Below are 13,145 nucleotides of genomic sequence, written 5' to 3'. Positions count from 1 at the left end.
AAACCACTCGAAACATAAGAAGCATTCAAAAGAAGCATCTGAAGCAAGGCTAACAAAGTATGTCGCGGCGACGAAGCACGTCGCGGCGAAGCACGACACGGCGACACGCATAACGCCCAAGACGCTGCTCGTGGTTGACACAATAGAAGCTCGCGCTGAAACGCTTCGCTGAGAGTCAACGTCGTCAACGTCGTCACCGTCGCCAGCGTCGCCAGCGTTGTCACCGCAGGCGCATCTCTGGGAATCGCAGCGCGGCGCTGCTGGAAAACACCGAGTGAGATGGCTGCCTCCACCACGGAATCAATTCCCGACAACACCGCTTTGTTTCTCTCTCTCGACGTGTCGTTTCGATATAACCATGTTCAAAGTCGCATTCGTCGTTGGGTCAGCATGGCTGCTGTTGGGCGCACACGCGACGACGTATCCCAGGGTGGAATCCCATGCGGGCACATCCTTCTTGTAGGTCGTTGGTGGGTTGTCAAAGCTGACACGCGTAGCGACGGCTTTACGTTTCCGGTAGAAAAGTATGATAACACAACCAAGTGAGCGATGGCGAGGCATCGAATGACACTGGCCGACACCACTGACGTCCACAGTGGAGACGTGTTCTGGGCAACGGCGCAGAACACATCGCTGGTGTATGTCAACGCGGCCGGTCGAGTCATTCTCAAGGTCGATAATACGACCCAGGTGCCGTACTTGGAAAAGCGGTACGCACCGAAACTGTTGAGCAAGCGTCAGTACGCCATTGGGACGGTGTGGGTCATGGACGCGGTGCATATGCCGTACGGGTGCAGCGTCTGGCCAGGGTTTTGGACGCGTGAGTGAGCGTCGCCGCCGTCGCCGCTGACAGCCCGCAGAGGGACCCAACTGGCCAGCAGGAGGCGAGATTGACATTTCAGAGGGCATCAACAACCGTCAAACCAACATGATTGCGTTGCATACCTCACCGACCGCAGGCCGCTGCACCCTCACCGCGTCGTCGTCGATGCGTGGCCAGGTGACGTTCAACAACTGCGACAACACGCAAAACTCGGGCGGTGGCTGTACCGTCACGGACCCCGACACCAAGTCGTATGGCGAGGGATTCGCCCAGAACGGTGGCGGTGTCTATGTCGCCGAATGGGCCAAGGACGGCGTGCGGGTGTGGTTCTTGAGCCGGGACAAGGTGCCGTCCTCGCTGTCGGTCAGCGCCGACAGCATCGACACGGCCGTCCTCGGCGACCCGGTCGCTCTCTACAGCTCAGACACCTGCGAGGTCGAAAAGGTTTTCGGACGTGAGTGTCGTGCTGGCGACAGCGCTGATGTGTCGCAGCCCAGACGTTGACGATTGACATCACGCTCTGCGGTGATTTTGCGGGCAGCCCGGCGCTGCTTGCTCAGACCTGTCCGTCGCTGGTTGGCAGTGCGACTTGGTGCGTGTGAACGGTTGGGTCTGGATCTGACGTCTAGTTACTCGACGTATGTCGTCAATGACGGCTCGACGACGTATGCCAATGCGTATTATGAAATCAACTACATCAATGTCTATTCTGTCCACTCGGAAGGGAGCGACACGGGTCCGAAGGGAGCGGTGAGTGCCACGACGACGCTGACGGCCACGGCCGGTAGTGGCACGGGTGGTGGGAACGCTGGGACCAAGTCGGGTGCGCATGGGAGGGTGAGTGTGGGGGCTGCGGTCTGGGCCGCTGTCTGGGCTGGTGTGATGGGTGTGTTGATGGCGCTTGTAAATTGAAAAGGTAAACGTTAAGGTAAGTTAAGGTAAGGTAAGGTAAAGGTAGTCGTTAAGGTAATCGTTAAGGTAGAGGCAAAAGGCAATCACGGATGATGGTCCAGCGGGTAATTACAAACAGGACATTTATGATTAATTGAGATGCATCTATACAAGGCGCCGCTGATATCATGACCCTTGTCCTAGAGCGGTGGTTGAGAGCTAATCGCTGTGGACGAGTAGGTTCGAGATGCCATAGTGGTTGGTTGTATCGCGACGGCTCGCTATTCGAGCTACACCGATGCGCTGTGTCTGAGGCTGGGAGAGTGACCCAAAGACGGTCGGCCAGTGGGATGCTCCTGGTATAGGTCTGTCATGGAGGACAGCTCTGAATGGTTGTATGGAGAGATCAACGCGGGTGACTTGGCGGGTAGAACCTGAATGTGTGTTGGGAGTGATGGTGGATGTGGAAGGAAAAAGATGAATGTTGCGTGGTGAATGGCCGTGATGGGTTAGCGGTGGATGTATTTAAGTCTGGATGTTGTCTGTCATTTTGTTTCTATTACTTGTTTTCATCTTTCCACTTTCCAGTCATGGTCTTTTCTGCAGTCGTAGGAGAGGCGGCTACCGTCGGTGTGCGAGTGTGCAGGCGTGCAGGCGCGCGAGCGTATACAGGCCCTCGCATGTAGACCCACGCATCTGGAGAGTCGACGCTGAGCCAACGCACCAGCCAACACGCCAGCGCGCCAACACGCCAACACGCCATCCTGCTGCCAGCACAGAAGCCACGCCAAACCAGCTGCAACGCGTCCCATACAAAATACTCGGGTGCTGCGGACATTAAACAAGCAACAAGCCAACAACATTACGATCATTGCCGTGCCTATGACACACTTGTCCCCGAGAAAGAATGGCAACAAAATAGAAAAGATTTAAAAGACAAGAACCGTTGAGAGACTCCCAACCACGACCTATCTTGGGAAATGTTGATCGCACTCGCAACGATCGTCGTGCTCTGCATACAGCAGACAAAAGCTACCGTCTATCCACTGGTCGAGTCATGGCACGGGGTGGACTTTTTGTGGGTCACATCGGCTATGAACAAGGGTAGAGCTGATGTGGATATGCAGCAATGGGTTTAGATTCCCGCCAGAGACCTACGACAACACTACAAAGTACGTCGGTCAGCAGCAAGAGATAGTTGTTGACGACCCCACAGTGGAGATACTTTTTGGGCTACACCACAAAACACCTCTCTCCTCTACACCACTCCGGCTAATACTACAATTCTCAAGGTGGACAACGCGACCGTTGTGCCGTATCTGCAGAAGCGCTACGCACCAAAGCTGTTTAGCAAGACAGCCTATGACATTGGGACAGTCTGGGTGATGGATGCGGTGCACTTGCCGTATGGCTGTAGTGTATGGCCAGCTTTCTGGACCCGTGAGTAACTCGGTGCGCCATCAGCGGTTGACTCGTTGTCTTACAGAAGGACCCAAGTGGCCTGAAGGAGGAGAGATTGATATTGTCGAAGGGGTCAATGGGCAAAAGACGAATATGATTGCTTTGCATACCGCAAACGGAAGCTCGTGAGCGGGATACGACGGTTGTGAACGTCGTGCTGACGAAAACAGGTGCTCAACCACCAACACAACCATGACGGGTAACCTGGGGTATCCCCATTGCGACAACACTCTCAATTACGGATCAGGCTGTACCGTCTTTGACAAGAACGAAAACTCTTTTGGCGCGGGCTTTGCTGCCGCTGGAGGTGGCGTCTACATTGCCGAGTGGGCGAAGGAGGGCATACGGGTTTGGTTTCTTACTGTAGGTTGCACGTCTGGAGCTGGAGATTCAGGTCATGACGCTTGGTTAGAGATCCAGCGTTCCCGACAGCCTCAAACGGGAAGCGTCGTCTCTAGATACATCCACTCTTGGTACTCCGGTGGCGGTATATTCTTCATCATCGTGTGATGTAGAGTCCCTCTTTGGTCGTACGTATGGCCCGAGTTGCACGTTTTAGGTGACTGATATGTCTACAGCCCAAACGTTGACCATCAACATTGCGCTTTGTGGAGCTTTCGCAGGATTGCCATCGCAACTTGAGCAAGGTTGTGCCTTGCAAGGAAATGCAACTTGCTACACGACCTATGTCATTAACGACGCTGCCGCTACGTATGCCAATGCTTATTTCGAAATCAACTACATCAATGTCTACTCGTCCCATCCGTCTCCTATCACGACCATTTCGTCCTCCACAGCGACACCCTTCCCTTCGCAAACAGCCACAGAGACGACCGCGACAGCAAAAAAGGAAGCAACTTCTGTCAAATCTGGTAAAGCTGGCACTTGGAGCACAAATCCCGCTGGCACATTAGAAGGAAGTGCGACAACGTACGGGTTAGATTGGGTGTTGATGGGGTTGGGTTTATTGATGGGTGTTGGCATTGATCGATTATAAAGCCATTTCTTGGTTCATTTTGCTATATAATATGCATTTTCCGGGTTTATAGTGCCATGCCATATCAAGTTACAAATTACCCAAGTGGAAGATCTTCTCTATTTTCTACAAAGTTGTTCATGACTGGTTCCAACTTCCTGTTATCTTATCCCTGGTAACCACTAATGACAGAACATAGAGTACCCACAAGGCAAATTGCCAAGGATACGACAAACAAGAGTTTTCTCCACCAAGGCCAACCCCATAATCTTCCTGAGCCAGCAATGGGCAAAATAACACAAGTAATCATACTGATACAGCCGCCCATGATACCCACAAGACATTCAAAAGAAGGCAAAGCTACTGCAAAAACAACAAAGAGCATCACCGAGACGGTGGTGACCAGCCATCGATAGATGCACCTGATTCGTTCGCGTTTGACACATTTTATCAATATGATAGAGTCTTCAATGGTATGAACAGTTTCTGCATAGTCTGAGGCGCAGATGGAAGATTTTCGGTCGGGAACATAGACTCGCGGGTGAAGGCCCAACTTGGTGTACATGACGACTGCCATCTAGAATAGTCAGATGAGCGACAGCATGCAGTTGCTCACTGGAGACGCTTACAGGTCGGAAAGAAAGAGGAAGCTTTGTGATTGCAACCAGAGCAACCAGCCAGACAGGAGCTTTAGACATGAAGCTGGGCAAAGTCGACAACAATCCCATATCACGAGAAATCTGCCAATGTTCCATAAGTATCAAGATCCCGCAAATACAGCAAGCAACCTTACCTCATCAGAAACGCCTCTGCCAAACATCAAGTACCCACAAAACCCAACGACGCTAAACAAGACAACAGTGATGGCGTAGCCAATTTCACAAATTCTATCAGCACGATGTGGGTTTTTCATTTCTCTGAGCAAGCTTGGAATGAGGAAATGTCCACCAAAACCAGACATGAGGAGGCCAATCGATAAGCCAAAGTTGACCCAACCGTACGTAGGCCAGAGATCGGTCGCAGCAGGATGGAGAAGAGAACCCGGCGAGGAAGAAGTGAGAATACCCGCAGCAACAAGAAAAGAGGCGAGAGCACAGCTGCAAACCACGCCAAACCAAGAGTTCCATGACAAATACCGAAGAGGAATAAAATTACTGGGCACGACCCTACCCGCCCAATCTGTCAGCCTTTCGCAACGCAAAGCCGAATTGACAGACCAGAGAACAGCAACCAGCTTCCACTGATCACTGGTAAGAACAGGAAGCACAATGGCAAAAGAGTCTGAAAATAGGACCAATAAAGTAACGCTGTTGTCACAAGAGGTCAGCGTCCACGTCTTTGTCAGAATCTGACAGAAACTCACTTCCAGATGAAGCAGTCGAAAGAGAATAGCGGGTCGATATATCTATTTGCACCGGGTCCCAAGGCATATACTAGTACTTCCGTAAAATCACGCAACGCTGGATTCTTCTCAATAATCCTGATAAAAATCTTTAAACTGACGAGACAAAGTATCAGTCAAGTGCCAAACCAGCCACACACAACTCACGTCCACAAAGTTAAGCACGAAATGCCAATCAAGATGAGTGGGCCAAAGACCCAGCCACTGTAAGCAATGGCAATGGGACTCGCCAGGATCCCAGTCCCAATCAAGTCACAGAGAATGTTGGCCAACTAGAACCGACACTATCAGCAAAAAACTACCCTCAGGCTATCCGGAAACTTACTGTTTGCATATCCGTGGATTGACGACAGTCATCGTCCGTCTCTACCTGATCGCCAACATCCTCTATCGTCGCCAGAAGCGGGCTGTCAATTACCACAGTACTGACATACGAAGCTTTTGTTTGATCTTTTGGTAAGAGACAAGTCCTCTCATCCACCAGAGTCGCTATCGAAGATTCCAACGATTCCATATGGTCGATTAAATTCGATGGGTCATTAGCCATACTGATTAGTACGCCTAATACTTTATTTTAGATGAGAGAACGATATGACAATATCATGGATCCTTTCTTTCCAAACCACCTTGCATTTTATATCGTTTGCGACGAATCCATAATGTTGTACATCCGCCGAAAGTATATTGAGGATTGTTTGTAGATCCGCATAGAACAGGCAAATAATTTCCTTGATACTTGCACATCGTTGGTATAATGTTTAACAACCGTCAATGTTAATGATATTGCGGATATAGCAATTAAGTTGCGGAATCAGATTGTTTTGCTTTTTAAATGTTATGAATATGGATATTTCAGTTTGTACATTGGGTAAAGACTTTATATATAGTTGTAGTTTTCTCCATGAGAATGTTTGTGAAATGTCAATACAACGGATATAACCAGCGACCAACGGAAGCATGAAAATGCACAGAGTCTTTTAAGAAAAGGCCCAGGGGTATCACGTTGATCAGTATATAGTCGTAGATTGTTTACAAAGTGTCGAGGCAAAAGAGACAACTTTCAACCGAGTGAATCAGAAAGAGATGCTGTGTTCAGCTGCTCGAAATCCTGAGACTTTACGTATAAGCTTGGATTTGAATGTTTGGCCTAATCAGATAAAAGATCAAGGCCAGTGTCGCTTGAATCATGCCCCAGTCATCATCCTCCCACGCTTGTGAAGCTGGCTCACATCGTTCACAGTTGACGCAGATTGACGGTGGATTCACAAAGCGTGACATATTTTGGGCATAATCATACATCCCATACCCCAGGAAATCAAGCCCAAATACCCCAGCCATCAACTCCATGATTAGTATCCAGCTGCGTATCAAGTCCTTCCATTCCTTTTCTGCATATCCTATCCAGCTACTTATATAGAGTAGCTTAGAAAGAGATAGCAGCACCCCTCTGCTTCTTGTCACCACCGAGTTCAAAGTGCTTGCATCGTTTAAGGGCGAGCTGATGCTTTGTCTTGCAGACAGTGCACTCAAGACGGAGGACAACCTTCTTGGTCTGTGGACGCAGATAGAATTGATTGAGGCGTTTGTCAAAGAAATGTCAAAGTTGTAAGAAAACAATTTGGAGTGGCATGATTAGCAGGCGTTCCTCAGGAATTTATAAACGTACAGTTTTTGCCTTCTTGTGGAACACAGGCTTAGTTTGACCACCGTAACCAGATTGCTTTCCTATATAACAAGTCAATTATCTTATTTAGAAGTCTTCATCAATCTCCTCCCACAAGTACCCCTTCATCCTACTATTCCAATCCATTTACCTCAAGGAAAGCCCAAACTTACGGTCGTATCGTCGCTTTCCTTGAGCAGATAGAGAATCCTTGCCCTTCTTGTACTGTGTCACCTTGTGAGGGGTATGCTTCTTGCAAGCCTTATTCTTGCAGTCTATGCCCTAGTATCAGAACCCGTATTATCCGTCCTTTTCCATGATTAGAAACGCACAAGTTCGTCGGGTCCTAATTGAAAAAGAATCTGTTGTCAGTACTCCATAGCTTTTCCAGTATTGATTCGTCCTATCTGCCCATTCTGCATAATGTTGAAGATACGTACTTGGGGCTAAAGCTCTGTCAGTCAAGTCTTTGTGATATATATATTATCCCTACTCACATGTTGACCCTATACACGACCACATCAAAGACAAGATGCACGGTCAGCACTATTTCATACACTTCACAGGTGCAACTTACATTTTGGAAGTAGAAGCAAACTCTTGAAGGTTAAAGCGAAGGAGAGCTTTTGTCAAAACCAATAACTAGGAGAATTCCAAGAAGCAACGGAATTAAATTCGCCACAGTTTCTAAGTTGTAAAACGAGAAACTCCGAGAAAATCCCGAGAGGAAATTCCGTATGTGGCACAATTGCTTCCGTCTTCTCTTCACAGTCTCTGTGGGCTTTGGTATATTCTCGTCGCATTGATTATTTCTGTTTGTCCATCAATTCCTTCAAAAAACGGCCAATATGTCTTTCGCTCCCCTCGAAGCTCACCAGCAATTCCAGGTTAGTGGCAGTCCAGAATGTGAGGGAGAGAACAAAACTCCGAAAGAAGTACTGGAGTGAACTAGGAGGTTAAAGATTTGGAGATGGGCAGACATTGTTGGATTGGAATCAAACCATGGGCTAACCCAAGACCATAGCATATCTTGCGTCTCCTTAACACCAACGTTAAGGGCGGCGGTAAGATCATGTACGCTCTCACCGAGATCAAGGGTGTTGGCCGCCGATATGCCAACTTGGTGTGCAAGAAGGCCGACGTTGACCTCAACAAGAGGTCAGTCAGATCACAAATCCCCGGCTAGCACTGCTGATATCTTTCCAGGGCTGGTGAACTCAACTCTGATGAGCTTGAGCGAATCGTTACCATCATGCAGAACCCTGCCCAATTCAAAATTCCCAATTGGTTCCTTAACAGGCAACGAGACATTGTCGACGGCAAGAACCACCACATTCTCTCCAACGTTATCGACCAGAGACTTCGTGAAGATCTTGAGAGGCTGAAGAAAATCAGATCCCACCGAGGTTTGAGGCACCACTGGGGTTTGAAGGTTAGGGGTCAGCACACCAAGACCACGTACGTTTGCCACTATTGGTACTATTGTTGTTTTGGAACACCGCTCACAGAGTGCTTAGCGGTCGTCGTGTCGGCAGGGCCGTTGCAGGCAAGAAATAAGCTTACGCGGGTTGTTGGGAGGGCTTGTAGCACGGGATGCACCATCTCGTATCACGTCTCAACATATTCTTCGAATCTTTACAGCTTACGGACTGTGATCTTCACGAGGTCTGGCGCATATCTAAGAATTGCTCAAAATGGCCGAGCCTCTTATCAACCAATCTGGGGGGTTTGGGGGTAGGCATTGAGCTGCTCACTCTAAATATTGAACCTTTAGTGTGTTGAGCCCACTTTCGGCTCAATCTTCGTCTATTTCAAGCAAAATCTACCCCTGCCTGTTTTTTAGTTGAGGAGCGACACTCTTATCACATCAATTCAGTTCAGGAGAATCAGGTAATCATAATTCTGACACAACTCAAATCGTTTTTTATTAACAAGAGATAATCATCTGATGTAAGATACTGACCCTCGCGCTTGTCGATTTGATTGGAGATGCGTGATGAGAATAACACTTTGATGCTCAGGTTGATTGAACGTATTCAAGATTAAGATGATGAAGTTGATCAAATGGCATCAATAAATCCTCCAATGAGGAACCACAAACGAATAACCTTGCAATTTCAATGTTCTCGTGGATAGCTAGGAGAGAGATGAGTGGCAGTCAATGAGAGGCCAAACTATTTGATTCGAAATTTGCGTGGAACGACTTATCATTTTATCAGTTACATACACTTTTTTTCGGTAGTGACTTGTCAAGGCTGGGTGCTTGTCAATCACGAAAGCCCCAGGGATAAAGAGATCCAATAAGAGGCCTGTTCCTTCGCATGAACTATCCGTTTTTTTTTACTCACTTTCCAATCAGCATATATCAAATGCCCACAAAGTGAATTCACGACAGCATTCTTTGTATGGACGCCATCTTGACTCGGCAGGTATTAACTCTGCCTCTTCATGCTCTTGAATTTGTGTGGGGAATATTTCGATGAGCTGTTTAGTATTAACAGGAGTGTGTAGCTGCTACCTTTTTGTCGGCTTATGGAATTCAGTCACTCCAGATTGCCAACTTCAAAGCGGTGAAAGACAGGAAACTGCAATGGTGTTTCGCCAGCCATGCCGCATTTATTCTCGATTGACTATATCTTGTTTATAGCCTTCTGGCTGTTGAATTGGAAGATAATCTTTCATCATTCTCATTTGGGCGAGTTGTCTTCATCTGTGTGAATGCATTCAGGTCCGCTATAAAATCTCAAGAGCAACATTGTATTTGATGAGTATACAAGCACTTTCGCCTCCCATTCTTCGCCCAGGGAGAGTCAGCTTGAACTTCCCTCGCCAAGCCAACTCCTTGAAGATCAGTTGCTTGAAAGGTGATTTTGTGATATGTGGTGCACAAACTCTTATAGTTCAGTAGATGTAATTTGTCAGTCACATCTGCTTCAATGAGCCAAAATTTCGAAGCAGTTCGTCTTCATCCCTCCATTAACATGATATTTTATACCTTGTACCAAGCACCTAGCTACATATTCAGATAATCCCCAGCCAAATCTACAAATTGACATCTCGACTTGACAAATTCAACCACAAGCTCATCATTCTTTCTTGTCAACACAGCCATGACGCTCTCTTCTATTTCTTTTGCATGTTCCAAATGATACTCAAAATCCACGATTCTCACTCCATAATTGATTCCAGTCTGTCCTCTAAAAACTATTCGATTATAGTCCTTTTGAGCACCGCACACAGCATAGATGTAATGCCTATGAACCTCCTCAATGTGAGCAACGATAGTTCTCACAAGAAGGGACGAGGTTGCCATAGTCACAGGAGAAGACGGGGTGGAATGGTGTTTGGATGGAGTCTTGGGGCTATCGGAACGTTGAATCAAAGAAGTGAGGCGATTGGAAGCCTTTTCGATCGGCAGGAGCGAAAGCGTTTGAGATATAGAAACAGATGATTCTTGAGGCGGGGAGGGTTTTAAAACCATTCGCAATACCTTTCCATTACTCCAACTGTACTGCAAATCTTCGATATACCCAAAAGACATTTCTGCGTAGCTTTCAGCATTTGAGGATTTGATGGTAAAAGTTGCAATCTCAGGTTTGAGGGACGTAAGTAGCACTGACATTTGATAAAGTCGCTCGCTGCTCTTCTTCCTAATCTCTTTGGACGAGTTTCCCGGACTTTCCAGACAGAAGACAACTTCTTTCAAGGGTTTTTTAAAGACTTTGGCAATAACCTGGCTGATAGTATCAAGGGCAGGAGGAGGTATGTTTCTCTTGTTGAGAATCCAATGAAATTCCACACGCTTAACATTGGGGAAGACGGGGATCGTTTGAGGCTTTGAGCATCCCTGGGCATAAGCAAAAGCAGCCAGACTGAAACAGGAAACATCCTTCACATGCGAGTACGCCTCCATTTGACGCGACGAAACCTTCTCCCATATCCCAGGGCAACGATCAAGCTCATTTCGAAATACGATGCGATGGTAGAGGATGGGAATAGCCTGGCGATATATCTTGTGGCAGAGTAAAAGGTATTTAAGAGGCGCAAGGTGATAAAGTTGTTCCAGTATCAAGTCGTGTACCGGTTCCAGCACCTCAAAATTTGGATACTCGGCCTCAGCAGTGCCAAAGCCATCAAAAGACATCTTTCACGCAAGTCGGGGATTGCTGAGTGACTGACAATGTTGAACTGATTTCGTCTTCCACCTGCAGCCACCAATAGTACCCAAAATCTCAATTATTGAGCCTTGGCAACACCTATACGCCTGTAAATGATCAGTACCTATCTGACACCTTTCTGAGCTGCCGACAAAAAGACAAACCTAGTTTCAAATCCGTTTGGCCATCTACAAGATCAGATCGACTCAAGCTCCAGTGCAGGCAGTCGTCTTGACCCAATATCCACCTCCAACATATATCCAGCCAAAAAACCAGGTCGTGGGAATACCAACACACTTTCTATATAGATATCTCGACGGGAACGTGGTGCTATGTTGATTCCTGATGTTTACTCGACTCCCTCTGCTGATGTGAGTTGGATACGCCCAGCTGATTTGTTTTCTTGCGCCTGAAATGGCATAACAAAGTGGATTTGTAAATCGTCAATCTATCATTTGATCAGTTTATAGTTCTGCGGATTGAGGATCATCTACAAGCATAGTCACGTGACATGACGATATGTGGAGGGGATAGGCGCGGGTAAAGGTTGGAGTGAATTGATGAAATATAGGCGTGCCAAGGTATAACTGTCTCAAGTTATAAAAAAAAATGTTATAACTGCATCATTTATTACCAAAAAGCTCACATCGACCTGATCCAATCTTTCTCAGAATAGAATTCGAGTCACTTACCGACAAAAGCTCAGTTGGCCTCAAGGTTAGAAACACCTTCAAGCAATCCGCCTAGCAACAACCGTATCCGTTCAAGATTAACCAGAGCCTACAGCAAACTTGAACTAAGGGATCATTGTTGGATTCCTTGGTAGCATCGCGCACCTTTTTCAAACTCTGACCTCATGGAGGCTATTTAAAAACCCCTTCAGCATTATCTCAACATCTCAAGAGAGCGGCTATCCTGGAGTAACAGTGACAGCCAATCCAAGCGACACGAGAGGATATAAGTGGACGGTAGCCACAATGTTTGAACAAAGTGAAATGATTGTAGCTGCCAGAGGGTGTATGCATGCCCGGTACTTAACCATAGCTGGGGCTTGCGGGGATAACCTATGCACCGTGCTGTATCGTGAAAAGTAGTGAATGGCGAACAGTAAAAAAAACCTGAGGGCTATAAAGCACGAGAGTGGCAGGGTATACAATCTATATGGGAGACGGTATTGTGGATGTAGCAAGCAGCTAAGCGCTTCCCTCGACCAGCCAAACTTTACTCTCTTATCGCTGCGTCGGACCATCTTTATCACCCAACGTGGGCCCAACATTTCTTCCTTTCTGCTATATATGAGCAGAGTATCAAAGTATTCAGAGCCAAAAGCGCCTGCCTACAGTTCACAGCTTGAAGCTATGACACGTATTATCTATTCATCCGCGGGGAAGCCTTACGCTAATGGAGTTTTATAGTCAAAATCGACCTGTCAAGAGTACTCAAACCCGACCCAGCCAGGGCAAGACCTAAGATCTCGATGGATGGATACACCCACATCATCAAAGCGACCAACGAGCCATCGTCAGATACCATTCCACGAGTCTGTTACCGGCCAAACTATTCGACTTGTAACCCTTCTGAACCTATTTTCCTGCTCGAAATAGCTGTCAGGATGACAGGTATCACTCGTCCTGAGGCCTTCTAGTCCAACCCAAAGACATGCCCCTTCTGGGACCTTCAAACCTATAAATCTATTTACCTGTTCTCGTCGAAAAAGCTGTTGATACTTTTCTTGTGCCTTGTCGTATATCGTTTCGTAGAATATCCCTTGA

The 13,145-nt window shown here is 47.3% G+C and overlaps 7 protein-coding genes across 7 annotated transcripts; 4 read left to right on the top strand and 3 right to left on the bottom strand.

Moving 5' to 3' along the window:
• Positions 1–279: 279 nt before the first annotated feature.
• Positions 280–1,828, top strand: L203_106321 (uncharacterized protein; the record flags this gene model as incomplete). The annotated part of the gene is made up of 6 exons (XM_066215677.1): positions 280–542; positions 597–820; positions 882–1,277; positions 1,407–1,660; positions 1,740–1,751; positions 1,802–1,828. 6 exons carry the CDS (start codon positions 280–282, stop codon positions 1,826–1,828), a joined length of 1,176 nt encoding a protein of 391 aa, XP_066071774.1.
• An 866-nt stretch (positions 1,829–2,694) lies between these two features.
• L203_106320 (uncharacterized protein) lies at positions 2,695–4,172 on the top strand (the record flags this gene model as incomplete). The annotated part of the gene is made up of 7 exons (XM_066215676.1): positions 2,695–2,792; positions 2,842–2,886; positions 2,931–3,154; positions 3,201–3,300; positions 3,346–3,538; positions 3,588–3,705; positions 3,754–4,172. The coding sequence occupies 7 exons, from the start codon at positions 2,695–2,697 to the stop codon at positions 4,170–4,172; spliced, it is 1,197 nt and encodes a 398-aa protein (XP_066071773.1).
• Positions 4,173–4,317: 145 nt separating this feature from the next.
• On the bottom strand, positions 4,318–6,067 carry L203_106319 (uncharacterized protein; the record flags this gene model as incomplete). Its single annotated transcript, XM_066215675.1, has 7 exons — positions 4,318–4,728; positions 4,781–4,891; positions 4,945–5,317; positions 5,369–5,458; positions 5,515–5,649; positions 5,701–5,825; positions 5,879–6,067. The coding sequence occupies 7 exons, from the start codon at positions 6,065–6,067 to the stop codon at positions 4,318–4,320; spliced, it is 1,434 nt and encodes a 477-aa protein (XP_066071772.1).
• A 909-nt stretch (positions 6,068–6,976) lies between these two features.
• Positions 6,977–7,738, bottom strand: L203_106318 (60S ribosomal protein L44; the record flags this gene model as incomplete). Its single annotated transcript, XM_066215674.1, has 5 exons — positions 6,977–7,105; positions 7,220–7,278; positions 7,390–7,491; positions 7,549–7,662; positions 7,714–7,738. 5 exons carry the CDS (start codon positions 7,736–7,738, stop codon positions 6,977–6,979), a joined length of 429 nt encoding a protein of 142 aa, XP_066071771.1.
• A 326-nt stretch (positions 7,739–8,064) lies between these two features.
• Positions 8,065–8,773, top strand: L203_106317 (40S ribosomal protein S18-B; the record flags this gene model as incomplete). The annotated part of the gene is made up of 4 exons (XM_066215673.1): positions 8,065–8,103; positions 8,241–8,374; positions 8,423–8,674; positions 8,734–8,773. 4 exons carry the CDS (start codon positions 8,065–8,067, stop codon positions 8,771–8,773), a joined length of 465 nt encoding a protein of 154 aa, XP_066071770.1.
• A 1,456-nt stretch (positions 8,774–10,229) lies between these two features.
• On the bottom strand, positions 10,230–11,360 carry L203_106316 (uncharacterized protein; the record flags this gene model as incomplete). Its single annotated transcript, XM_066215672.1, has 1 exon — positions 10,230–11,360. One exon carries the CDS (start codon positions 11,358–11,360, stop codon positions 10,230–10,232), a length of 1,131 nt encoding a protein of 376 aa, XP_066071769.1.
• A 1,308-nt stretch (positions 11,361–12,668) lies between these two features.
• On the top strand, positions 12,669–13,018 carry L203_106315 (uncharacterized protein; the record flags this gene model as incomplete). The annotated part of the gene is made up of 2 exons (XM_066215671.1): positions 12,669–12,738; positions 12,789–13,018. The coding sequence occupies 2 exons, from the start codon at positions 12,669–12,671 to the stop codon at positions 13,016–13,018; spliced, it is 300 nt and encodes a 99-aa protein (XP_066071768.1).
• Between the last annotated feature and the right edge of the window lie 127 nt (positions 13,019–13,145).

This window comes from Cryptococcus depauperatus, chromosome 8, assembly GCF_001720195.1.
Source record: "Cryptococcus depauperatus CBS 7841 chromosome 8, complete sequence".
In the NCBI taxonomy this organism is placed as follows: domain Eukaryota; kingdom Fungi; phylum Basidiomycota; class Tremellomycetes; order Tremellales; family Cryptococcaceae; genus Cryptococcus; species Cryptococcus depauperatus.
Note: the sequence above shows the minus strand (reverse complement) of the source record. Positions and strands in the feature narration are given on the sequence as shown.